This window comes from Macaca nemestrina, chromosome 3 (assembly GCF_043159975.1).
Source record: "Macaca nemestrina isolate mMacNem1 chromosome 3, mMacNem.hap1, whole genome shotgun sequence".
Classification (NCBI taxonomy): Eukaryota; Metazoa; Chordata; class Mammalia; order Primates; family Cercopithecidae; genus Macaca; species Macaca nemestrina.
This window is the reverse complement of record NC_092127.1, coordinates 41,795,160-41,807,887: the sequence shown is the minus strand read 5'-3', so window position 1 is coordinate 41,807,887 and position 12,728 is coordinate 41,795,160. Positions and strand designations below refer to the sequence as shown.

Sequence of the window (12,728 nt, the reverse complement as noted above, 5' to 3'; positions counted from 1 at the left end):
TACAGTAAGAGTATTTTTACTTTTGTAAGAAACAACCAGACTTTGAAAGTGTACCATTTTGCATTGCCACCAGCAGTGAATAAGAGTGCCTGTTGCTCCACATCCTCTTCAACATTTGGTGGTGTCAGTGTTTTGGATTTTGGCTATTCTAATGAGTAGTATTCAAATTGTATTTCATTTTAATTTGCCTTTCCTTGATGACATCTGATAGCGTACATCTTTTCTTAATGCTTCTCTGCCATTTGTGTATTCATATGTATATTCCATGTGACCCAATAATTCCATTTCTTGATATATACCCAAAAGAATTGAAAGCAGGGGCCTAAACAGGTATTTGTACATCCATGTTCATAGCAGCACTGTTCGCAACCGGCAAAAGGTGGAAGGAACCCAGGTGTCTCCAGATGTTGTGAATGGATGAGAAAAATGTGGTATATACACACACAATGGAATATTAGGCTTTTATTTAGTAATTGAAAGTTACTGTTCAACGGGTACAGAGTTTCAGTTTTGCAAGATGAAAAAAGTTCTGTTAATGGATGGTGGTGATGGTTATGTAACATTGTGAACATATTTAATGCCACTGAACTCTACACTTAAAAATGGTTAAGATGATAAACTTTAGGTTACATGTATTTTACCACAGTTAAAAGTAAAAAATAAATAAATAAATAAATAAATAAAAACAAAAACTTACCACAGTTAAATCTTAGGAAAAACTTGCCTTTTAGTGGCCAAGTGGTAACCTGATCTGTTACTGGTGTCTTTCAGGCCTGGCGTTTCCTTGACCATGCAGGCATTTTCTGAAGAGGAAAGGAAGCAGTGGTTGGAAGCTCTGGGTGGAAAGGAAGCTGTAAGAATAATCAATGGTTGAGTTTTATTTCAAAGCCTTTAGAGTTGACTTGCATTCATTTTTATGTTATTTTTGTGTAGTATTTGAGAAAAGTTCCCTGCTGAAACAGGTATTCCAAAAATCATCTTGGAAGCATTCAACATTCTGGTAACTTGGCTTGGGCAAGCAGCAGTACATATAAGACTGGCGTATCATTAGTTTTTATTTCTGTATTTTCTTGACTTGCCACTCTGATTTGCTGTGCTTGAGGAAGTCATCTAAATTCTCAATTTCGTCTTGCCTACTTGATGGTACTTTGGGTGATGAACACAATAAATGTCTGCAATGCATTTTGATCTCAGTGGAGATGGAACAGGAAATGTGAGACCAGGCAATATTATAAGTGACTGCTGTAATTATTTTGCTTGATATAACAATTTAAACTTTCATCTAGTGGTTTACAGAATACAGTATTATGTAGCCTTAGTGAATGGGCCTCTGTATTCAGAGTGCTTTGAGGAATACATGGAAGGTAGTGGTATAGATCCAGAGGCACCAGGATTCAGTCTGTTGGCCACTATTGAAGCACTACTTTCATTTTGGTGGACTAGTGGCTTTTGAGAGTTGAGAATTTGGCATGTCATGTATTGGGGATTTAGTGAGGATAATGATAGAAAACACCACAGAACCAATTTAAATAAACTCGACTTAAAGTATTATGTATGACTCTAAATAAACTGCCATTGCAGGTACCAGGCAGGCTTATCTGGAAAGCATTTGCCAGTTCAGCAGTGTTGAGAACAAAAAAACCCAGAAAGAGCATGGTTTGAAAGTAGAGGAGGTATCATCTAGAGCAGAAACAGATTCAGAATAGAGCTTATGAAATGGGCAAAAGCTAATGTTATCTCATGGTAACAGCGCATTGGTGGGTGTATAGGAAACGAGAGCAAGGAGGCTGATCAGCAACGCGTGTGGAAATCTTGAAGTACTTGGAAAATGAAAACTCAAATTAACATAGTATAAAAATTGATTCTATATTGGGAATGTATCACTCTTACACCAAAAAAAAAAAAAAAAAAAAAAAAGGCATCTTGAGCAGATTTGGGAGTCTTACCATATTTGGAATGCATTTAGCTTCTGTAGTTTTAGTTTGATTGATTGATTGATGGAATCTCGCTCTGTTGCCCAGTCTGGAGTGCAGTGACATGACCTTGGCTCAGTGCAACCTTTGCCTCCTGGGTTCAAGCGATTCTCCTGCTTGAGTCTTCCAACTAGCTGGGATTACAGGCATGTACCACCATGCCCAGCTAATTTTTGTAATTTTTAGTGGAGATGGGATTTCACCATGTTGGCCAGGCTGTTCTTGAACTCCTGACCTCAAATGATCCACCCACTTTGGCCTCCCAAAGTGTTGGGATTACAGGCGTAAGCCACCACACCCGGCCTTATTTCTATTTATTCTTAATTTGTTGTTGAAATTTTTAGCTGTGAATCAAGAGTATTTCCAGTGTTTATGGTTACTGAGACTGCAAAACAGGTTATACTCATCTTCTTTAGTAAAGACAGCACACTCACTAGAATGTATCTCTCCAGAGATGCAGGAAGTATATTGGATTTGCATCCATTAAAATACAGAAAAAAAAAGTGAGTTTGCATAGCAGAAAGACTAAGTCATTGAGAAATGAGACTGTTGCCAATGTCAGCATAACCTTGAAGACGTATATAACCTCTCTTTTAGTCAGGAGCCAAGTGATTAACTCAGAGATACTCAGACAAAGGCAAGTCTGCAGAAAAACAATATTCAGCTATGTATTTATATGGCGACACTGAAGGGACTGCCTATTTTTGTTGGGTGTTGTAAGCCTTGCAAATAATTTGCCAGCCTTACAGTTCTTAAAAGTTGCCTAGAATTATCATCATGCTATTTCTGTTGTAGTTGCCTAAATTATGGGCAGGAGTTATCTGTTTAGGTAAATACTGATTTTTAGAAATAGTGGTGAAAACATGAGCTCCGTCTTAATGGTTAGAATACAGCAGTTTATCACTCTGTAGCTGTACAGCTGAGTATTTCAAGTATACACAAACTTTCAATAAGTCCCTTAAGGACCCTGCCCCCTTTATCTTATTTTTGCTTATTAATATTCCTCAGGGAGAGAAAAGTGGTCTCAGAGATGTTCCTTTTTGTTATTTATCTTTGCATCTGAGCATATGATAGTGTGTTATTAACTGAGAAAACACAGCGCACTGTCTGCCTGAAGTTAGTGTTGGATCCCACATATTTAGAGCTCACTCCCACAAGACTGCCTGACTTCAGATGCCCAGCACAAGTCTGGACCCTCCCATACTTCTGGCTAACTGTTCCCATGAACCCTTCATCAGTTTAATAATTTGCCAGATTAGCTCCCAGAACTCAGAGAAATACTTTACTTATATTTAGTAGTATATTATAAAAGTTACAACTCTGGAATGGCCCAGTGGAAGAGATGCATAGGACAAAGTCTGAAGTGAGGTTGAGGTGGGTGCACCAACCTCCCAGCACTTCTCATGTTCACCAGTGCAGAAGCTTATCAGAGCTCGTTGTTGTTTCAGAACTCAGTCGCCAGCTCACGCCCGAAGAGACTGGTGGGTAGCGCTGAAAGAAATATCACTGGGTCTCTGTAGTATTCAGTCCCATCCTGAGATGGACTATCCAGGGCCTCTATCAGAAGTCACCTCATTATCATAAACTCACAGGTGACCAAAAGGATCTTGTTATGAATAACAAAAGACGTTCTTATTACTCAGGAAATTCCAAGAGTTTAGAAGCTCTGTGTCAGGAAGTGGGGATGAAGACCAGTTTCTTATTCTGTCACATTAACCAACATCAAGCTTATGAAAATGTGTGTTTTTTTTTTTTGGTATGGTCCTCGGTGTGCCTACTTGAATAATTTTTGCTGATTATTTAAAAAATACTGTTTTTCCATTCTCTCTTTTATTAGCTGTCCCATAGTTTTAATACAGCCATCATCCCAAGACCAGAAGGAAGTAAGTGCTCATTTATAAAAATGGTTGTATCATCCTTTTCCGTCTATTGCTTTGTGTACATTATGGATGTTAAGCTGTTGCTGGGGAGCTTACTTCTCTGCACCCTCTATTATATAGAGGGCTATTACATGTGATAGTCCTATATTGCATGTATTCTGTTTTACTCAATGGGGACCTCCTCAACATTTCTTGGACTACTGTAGCCCTTGTTGATCTTTCCCATCTGTGGGCTTTTCTTTTCTTTTTTTGATACAGAGTCTTGCTTTGTCACCCAGGCTGCAGTGCAGTGGCATGATCTTTGATCCTTGCAGCTTCAACCTCCTGGGTTCAGGCGATCCTCCCACTTCAGTCTCCTGAGTAGTTGGGACTACAGGCGTGTACCACCATACCCGGCCAATTTTTTTTTATTTTTTAATTGTTTTGTTGAGGTGGGATCTTGCTATGTTGTCCAGGCTGGTCTCAAACTCCTGGCGTCAAGTGATCCTCCTACCTCTGCCTTCCAAAGTGCTGAGATTACAGGCGTGAGTCATCTTGCCTGGCCTATGAGTGTTTCTCTTTAAAAAAAAAAAAAACAACTTTCTCTACATTTCACTTTTATGTTTATTCACTTTGATTGTTATGTAATAATCACATAAGAGTTTCAAATGTGCAACCTTGAACTTCCTGTCTGAGTTGTTAACTCCTGTGGGTAGGAGCTGTTTATAACCATGCCCTCTTTCCTACCCTTGATATGCTTTATCTTTATGGTGTTGGACTACAGGCTATGCAAATAGTTTATCAGTGCACCTTGGACAATAGCAACAACAACTAAATATATTCAAATATTCGAGGACAACGATCTACACATGCCACTCACTGTCTGTACTTGAAGAAAATGAAACATGCCCAGCTCTGTACCCTTGATTTTTTTTTTTTTTTTTTTTTTTAAACTGACATAAAAATGTGATCAGATCTGCTGGGTTCCTGATGAATTTACTTTTGACATATTTGGAGAAATTAAGCTACATCTATCAGATGTCCACAGTTTGTAAACACTGTGGTTATGTAACATAGGATTCCAATATAATTGTGATCACTTGAGCCAGTGTTTGAATAAAAGACAACTCTTGTACCCTGGCACTGGCGACTGACAGGATGCCACGAGCAGCACATCCCCTGAGGCACCTTCTTACTCCCCTTCCTTCTTCCCTTCTCCCTCTCTCCTTTGTTCCTTTCTTCTTCTGACACCTTTCTTCCTTCCTCCCTCCTCCTCCTCCCCCCTTTCCTTTCCTTTCCCTCATTCCCTCCTCTCCCCTTTCTCTTTCCTTCTTTTCTCTTTTTTCTCTTCTTATTACAGAGACATTAAAACATATCTTTTTAAGAAAACATAGTTTTGCTAAGCAGAAGTAAATACTCCACTTTATAAAGATTTGTGAATAGTGGATTCTTGAGCAGAAAACCACTGCCCAATTCATTAAAATTCTTTTCAAGCTTAGCATTATGGGTTATGTATGAAGTTTATATTCATGGATTGTTCTTGTAACCCTTCTGAGAGCCAAGGATTAGTGTTACTGTTCTCTAGGTTCTAAATGCAGTGGCTAAGGGTACTTTTCTTAATATATATATATTTTTTTGGAGATGGAGTCTCGCTCTGTCGCCCAGGCTGGAGTGCAGTGGCGTGATCTCGGCTCACTGCAAGCTCTGCCTCCCAGGTTCACGCTATTCTCCTGCCTCAGCCTCCAGAGTAGCTGGGACTACAGGCACCCCCCACCACGCCCAGCTAATTTATTGTATTTTTAGTAGAGACAGGGTTTCACCATGTTAGGCAGGATGGTCTCGATCTCCTGACCTCATGATCTGCCTGCCTCGGCCTCCCAAAGTGCTGGGATTATAAGCGTGAGCCACTGCGCCTGGCCTCTTAACTTAATTTTTGAAACAAGAATTGTCATTCATTAGGATATACAGATATGCCAGCCTAATCATAGATAAGCATCTATATTAGAAAAAGTATAAAAATTATATTTCCAAAATAGTCTGTTCTGCCATATGAATCATCTGTTTTAAATTTATTATGAAAATAATAAAATATTACTTTAAAAGCTTGGAGCATGGTATAAAATATCAAAATTTTAATTCAAACTCATTGCCCAAATATTTTTAAAAAGCTTTTCTTAAAATTTTTCCTCCTAGGTTTTTTTTTTTTTTTTTAAAGGATTGTGTTCTTAGATTCTCAAGTAATTTAAGAACATTCATTCATATATATATATATATACACATACACACACACATATATATATAGTTTTCTTTAACTAAGCTGCTGTTGGAATTTTTGGCAAAATATATCTTAACTGTGTCTAGATAGCTTCCCTTAGAGATTTATATCACTTTTTTTTGACTTTTAAAATGAATTATATTTATTTATTTTAAAATTATTTTACATTACAAATTTATGTATTATTGGTAAATAGATATCCTGATATTCCAGCAAGTGCTCTAAATATATGAAATTCCTTCCAGGCACGGTGGCTCACACCTGTAATCCCAGCACTTTGGGAGGCCAAAGTGGTCGGATCACCTGAGGTCAGGAGTTCAAGACCAGCCTGGCCAACATGGTGCAACCTCATCTCTACTAGAAATACAAAAAATTAGCTGGGCATGGTGGTGGGCACCTGTAATCACAGCTACTTGGGAGGCTGAGGTGGAAGAATTGCTTGAACCCAGGAGGTGGAGGTTGCAGTGAGCCGAGATTGTGCCACAGCACTCTAGCTTGGGTGACAAAGTGAGACTCCATCTCAAAAAAAAAAAAAATATACACACACACACACACACACACACACACATATATATTTAAAATAAATATATACACACACGCACATAGCTTTAAGCTTTTTTTTTTTTTTTTTTTTTTTTTGGAGACAGCGTGTTGCTCTGTCACCTAGTGCAGTGGCATGATCATGACTCACTGCAGCCTCTACCTGCTGGGCTGAAGCTATCCTCCTCCTTCAGCCTCCTGAGCAGCTGGGACTACAGGCACCCATCTTAAATTTGACTAATTTAAAAACATCTTTAGTAGAGGTGGGGCCTAGCCATGTTCCCCAAGCAAGTCAGGTACTCCCAGGCTCAAGTGATCATTCTCCCTTGGCCTCCCAAGGTGGTGGGATTACAAGTGTGAGCCCCTGTGCCCATCTGCCTTTAGCTTTTTAATAGTAATCTAAAAATTAGTTTGGATTTAAAATTTTTTTCCTATTTTTAAAACGAAGAGAAATGTGATAATAATTGTACACTTAATGTTTTAAACTGTTTCTTGTAGGTGCACAGTTGGATAAGTTGGGGTTCACAATTATCAGAAAATGCATCAGTGCTGTTGAAACACGAGGTAATATGAATCATTTCATTCATGAGAGGCTATAGGTATGTAAAATCTAATAGTCATTAAAATACTTCTTGCATTTAAGTGTTACAAAATGAAATGTGCTAACACAAAATGCTCATTCTGAGTATCAGAAGGGTCAGTTATTCATTTCCTATGACAATGAGGGATTTTCCTTTTTATTTACATATTTCTTCCCTGTATTAAAACATGAGGTCAGTGTTGAAATGAGAAGTGTCTTAGTCTGTTAGATCTGCCATAGCAAGATAGTACAAATTGGGTGGCTTAAAGAATAGAAATTTATTTTCTCATGGTTCTGAAGGCTGGAAGTTCAAGATCAAGGTGTCAAATTCAAGATTTCTTCTGAGGCCTCCCCTCTTGGCTTGCAGGTGGCCACCTTCCCGCTGTGTCCTTAGATTGCCTTTTTTTCTGTGTACCCGTGTCCCTGGTGTCTCTTTTACATGTCGAAATTTCTTCTTATAAGGGCCTATTAGATTAGAGCCCACCCTGAAGGCTGCCTTTTAACTTACTTATATCTTTAAAGCTCCCATCTCTAAACACAGTCCCATTCTGAGAAACTGGTGGTTAGGGCTTCAACATAAAAATTTTAGGGGGATACAGTTCAGCCCATAAGAATCCTTAGAAGAATCAGCAGTGATGTACAACTGATTGTAATCACTTTTTGTTGAAGCACTCTGAAGGTACTCTCCGCCCTCCATTGTTGTGTGGGTCTCTATTTAAAACAATCAACTTGCCAGATGTGGTGGCTCATGCCTGTAATCCCAGCACTTTGGGAGGTTGAGGTAGGCAGATCACCTGAGGCTGGGAGTTGGAGACCATCCTGGCGAAGATGGTGAAACCCCATCTCTACTAAAAATACAAAAATTGCTGGGCGTGATGCACACACCTGTAATCCCGGCTACTTGGGAGGCTGAGGCAGGAGAATTGGTTGAACCTGGGAGACAGAGGTTGCAGTGAGCCGAAATCGAGGCTGGAACCTGGGTGATAGAGCGAGATTCCATCTCAAAAAAAAAAAAAAAAAAAAAAAATCTGCTTTATTGAGGTATAATTTGCAGACAGTAAAATTCACTGATTTTAATTGTACAAATGGAAGAGTCTTGAAAACATACACAGTTGTGATACTAGTACACACATAGAAAATTTGTTTCCCCCACTGAGTTCTTTTCTGGCCCCTGCCTCCCTCCTTTCCTGTATTTGCTGCGTTGCTCTTTTTTTTAATTTGTTTTAAGACAGGGTCTCACTGTGTCACCCAGGCTGGAGTATAGTGGTGCAGTCATAGCTCACTGCAGCCTCAAATTCCTGGGCTCAAGCAGTCCTCCTGCCGCCTGGGCCTCCCAAAGTGCTGGAATTACAGACAAGAGCCACCATGCCTGTCCCTGAGCTACTTTTTATCATGCATGCTCTGCCCCCCCACCTTTTTTTTTTTTTTTTTTTTTTTTAACATTTTCAGCATTTTTGTACAAATGGAATCATGCAGTTTATAGTCTTTTACTCTGGCTTTGTGTGTGTAATGCTTTTGAGATTCATCAATTGGGTGGATACTTAGCTCTATAAATTTCTGTTTATTGCCTGGTAATATTCCATTATATGGATATACCACAATTTGTTTATCCATTCACCTATTGATAAATATTTGGGTTGTTTTTCCAGTTTAAATTTAAGGAAAGCTAACTCCTCCACTGACCAATAGCCCAAAACATTTTTTTTAAAGTCTCTAAGCAAAAATTGGGTCCTTTTGCTATGCAGCCATTCCAGCAGACTTTAGAGAAATGAAATATTAAACATTGCAAAACAGGCTTTTTCTGGAGGTTGACATTCTCTTTGTTTAGAGATCTAGTGAAGTATGTATAAATGGAATATTTTATTCACTCTCATATATTCTATATTACAGTCTGACTTTGAATGCCTTAGTGGGGTGAAGTACTGCCTTCACATTCTCTCTCCAAACAAAGTCTTTGTTACAAAGACAGGACCGCCACCTGTGAAATTAGTGTGTCGGATAATGGCAGAGTAGGAGCTGTTGTGTGATTTGGGGATTTGCCTATCAATAACAACAACCCATGCCACAGAAAGCCATTCTTCCCACATTCTCTTGCAGTGGCAATTCACACTGACAGGTTTTCATTCATTTCAGTCTGCACTGAAGTTGAGCTGGCAAATTTGTTTCTTATCCTGGTACCTCGAAAGAATTTCAGGAAAAAAAAAATCCTGCAATTTCAGTATCTTTCTCTTAATACTCATGTTTCTTTTTTTCTGAGTTTCTTAAGTAGAACTTTGTGTCATTTGCATGCTTATTAATTTGGATAAATTCTTTCCCAAAAGGGCATGTTTTATACATACTTATTTCTGCCTGAATAGATGCAGATCTATCTAGAAGGCTTTCTGATTGGTATGTGTGGTTTCATGGAGTGTTATGTACATTGAATGGCATAAATATATATTGGAATCTGGATGTATTGAATATGTTTTTATAAGTATATAGATGTTGAATAGGTCTACACATTTTATGTTAGCTTTTCTCATTTAAAAATAAGAGACAAAAAGCATATATTTTTCCTTTTGAATATTTTCCCCCCAACGTTTGCTTTCAGTGGAGTAATAGACTAAAAATAAGAGTTTAAAAGAATCGACAGTCGGAACTTATTATTGAAAATGATGAGGACAGCTTGGTGCCACTGGCTGACACCTATGATCCCAGCACTTTGGGAGGTTGAGGTGGGAGGATTGCTTGAGCCCAAGAGTTCAAGACCAGTCTGGGCAGCATAGCATGACCCTGTCTCTATAAAAAGTTTTAAAAATTAGCTGAGGGTTATACTGTGTGCTTGTGGTGACAGCTAATCAGGAGGCTGAGGTGGGAGGATCACTTGATCCCAGGGATTGAGGCCACAGTGAGCTTGGAAAACAGGTAAAGAGACAGAAATAGTTGGTAAATAGCATTAACAACTACTGGATACTTCTTGAGTCTACATGACTAATGACCAGAAGCATTTAATGAGATCTAATTGAAGAATTACTTCTAATCACTGTTTTCATGTTCTAAATATGATTATCTAAAAACTAGTATTTTATATGGTTTGGTTAAAGCCATTAGCCTTTTTCTTACCGTTTCATCTCGTGTCTTCCTGTTTTTGATCTGACTGCTTAGAACATATTTATTGCAACATAAACATAAACCCAAAGACTACTGTGAAAATACTTACTATTTAAATGGAATTTCTCTTAAGCCATCTATTCAGTTTGTGTGTATGACTTATGAAATGTTCCATATTTTTCTCCTGTAACTTTGTCCCATGGATTGCACCAACCAGAAAAAGTTTTTAGCTTTGAGCACGAAGTAATTTTTCTCTAATTGTTTTTGTGGCCAAAAGTTTATTTGCCTTGGCTCAAAATAAACTGGAGATCTGGCAGTGCCCAGATTATTCACAGGACAGATACTCAGGAAGCCTGAACATCATAAATTGGATTCACAGGAGCAATTTTTGTGGCTTTGTAGCAGAAACTTCAGTGAAGGAGTAATTTCTGTGGCTCTGTAGCAGAAACTTCTGTGAATGGTGAAGATATGGGATCCATTGCTGATGTTGCAAAAGGAAGTGATTCCAGTATCCACATGCAGGAAAATTTCTACATGGTATAGCTGCAGGGGCTTATCTAGAGGGTAAAGGCACAGTGTGCTGCCTGAGAGGAGCTCTTCTTTTCTCAAACCTAGAGCCTGGAAGCCAAGTTCTGAAGACAGTGGAATTGCCCCTTGTTAGTATAATTAACAGATTGTTAGCAAACACCTAGATCCCATTCTTTGCTTGCCCCCACATCTGCCTCCCAGTAATGGTGGCCAGAGGTGAACTGAGGGGAGCCAGGATACAGATGATGTGTTTGAATCTCTCAGCATATTCTCTGTGATTCTTTTAGAAATGTCCACAACAAACACGCCTTCGGTCATCAAAAATGATACATGGATTGTTTCTGTGTCACCATCCAAGATCACATGCACTTGGAACATCAGCATCCTTTGATTCAGGTGTAGAATAGCTCTCAGCTGGGGCTTTACTTCCTTTATTTGGAAACTGCCTTCCCCAGCTGGTAATTGGGCCTGCTGGCATTCTTCAGAGTGACCACAGAGCAGAAGAGGCACAATGAACCTTCCCCATCAGATTCCTTGAAAATTGAGCTGATATATTGAAGGCAGCAGACAGATTCACAATTTAGGGATATGGGTTTTTCAAGATATGATAAACAGACAACACATGTACTTCTCTAAATTGTTCTGTCATGGCCACTTGTCTCCTCCATTAGGTTCGCCCGTGTCCTCCAGCTGCTTCCACTGACAGCTCGATTGTGAAGTGAGCTTCAGTTACAAGAGGCTTGTATACAGAGGGTCCCTTCCCACCTTGTTCACATTCTAATCCTCCCGAATTCAATCAGATTTTGATTTAATTCTGTCACAAATTAGTTTTTTTCTGAAGCCATAGACAGATTGCCATAAACAAAGGAGATCATTTTAACTTAAGAGTTTCAAAAAGTAATATGGACAAAATATTGGCTTATTCTAGATTAGGTCATATATTTCATGGATGTTGATAGAAGATACAGGATTATGGCTAAAACTTTTGAAATGAAATATTTGACTAAAATTTTTATGAATGGAACTAATTTCCAGTAGTTTTTGATCATGAAAATAAAATCTCATTTTGATTAATTTATCACATTTACTCAGAGGTCTTTCCTAAATTTGCGTTTATTAAACCAGTGATTTATTCAAAATGAATAAGATGATGAAGATACCCACTTAGAAACTTGGTGTAAAAAAATCATAAAACTGTTCATCTGCAATCAGGCAGCCTTAGGAGGTCCAGTATTTTGTTTGGTTTCGTTTGGTTGTAGTATCAAAACCAAAAGGTATTTTTATGATCTTACTGCTTCTGTTATATCACAACATATGTATATATAAAATGAGATACATTTATTTAAATACACTGGATTTTGAAGGCGGAATAAGAAAAACTGTCTCATTAAGATTTTTTTTTCTTTTCTTTTTTTTTTTTTTTTTTTTTTTTTTTTGAGACGGAGTCTCATTCTGTTGCCCAGGCTGGAGTGCAGTGGCGCGATCTCGGCTCACTGCAAGCTCCACTTCCCGGGTTCACGCCATTCTCCTGCCTCAGCCTTCAGAGTAGCTGGGACTACAGGTGCCTGCCACCATGCCTGGCTAATTTTTCGTATTTTTAGTAGAGATGGAGTTTCACCGTGTTAGCCAGGATGGTCTCGATCTCCTGACCTCATGATCCGCCCACCTTGGCCTCCCAAAGTGCTGGGATGACAGGCGTGAGCCACTGTGCCCGGCCCTCATTAAGATCTTTGAAAAATGTTTTTATGATCAGTGTAAACCCATGTTGAAAAATGATAAAACGTTTTGCCGATTGAAATCATTTTGACTTGGTTCCTTGTACTTTATTTAGTATGGCTACTAGAAAACGTATAATTGCATAGATGGGTCACATTGTCTTTCTA

At 38.7% G+C, this 12,728-nt stretch overlaps 1 protein-coding gene across 7 annotated transcripts in view; it reads left to right on the top strand.

Moving 5' to 3' along the window:
• The window catches only part of LOC105463455 (Rho GTPase activating protein 10), a 351,270-nt gene that overhangs the window by 188,820 nt on the left and 149,722 nt on the right, over positions 1 to 12,728 (top strand). For all 7 annotated transcript variants that reach the window (XM_071092951.1, XM_071092950.1, XM_071092949.1 and 4 more), the window contains 3 exons: positions 772 to 853; positions 3,811 to 3,856; positions 7,146 to 7,211. In XM_071092951.1, the coding sequence (XP_070949052.1) occupies positions 772 to 853; positions 3,811 to 3,856; positions 7,146 to 7,211 (194 nt within the window). The remainder of the gene's footprint in view (positions 1 to 771; positions 854 to 3,810; positions 3,857 to 7,145; positions 7,212 to 12,728) is intronic.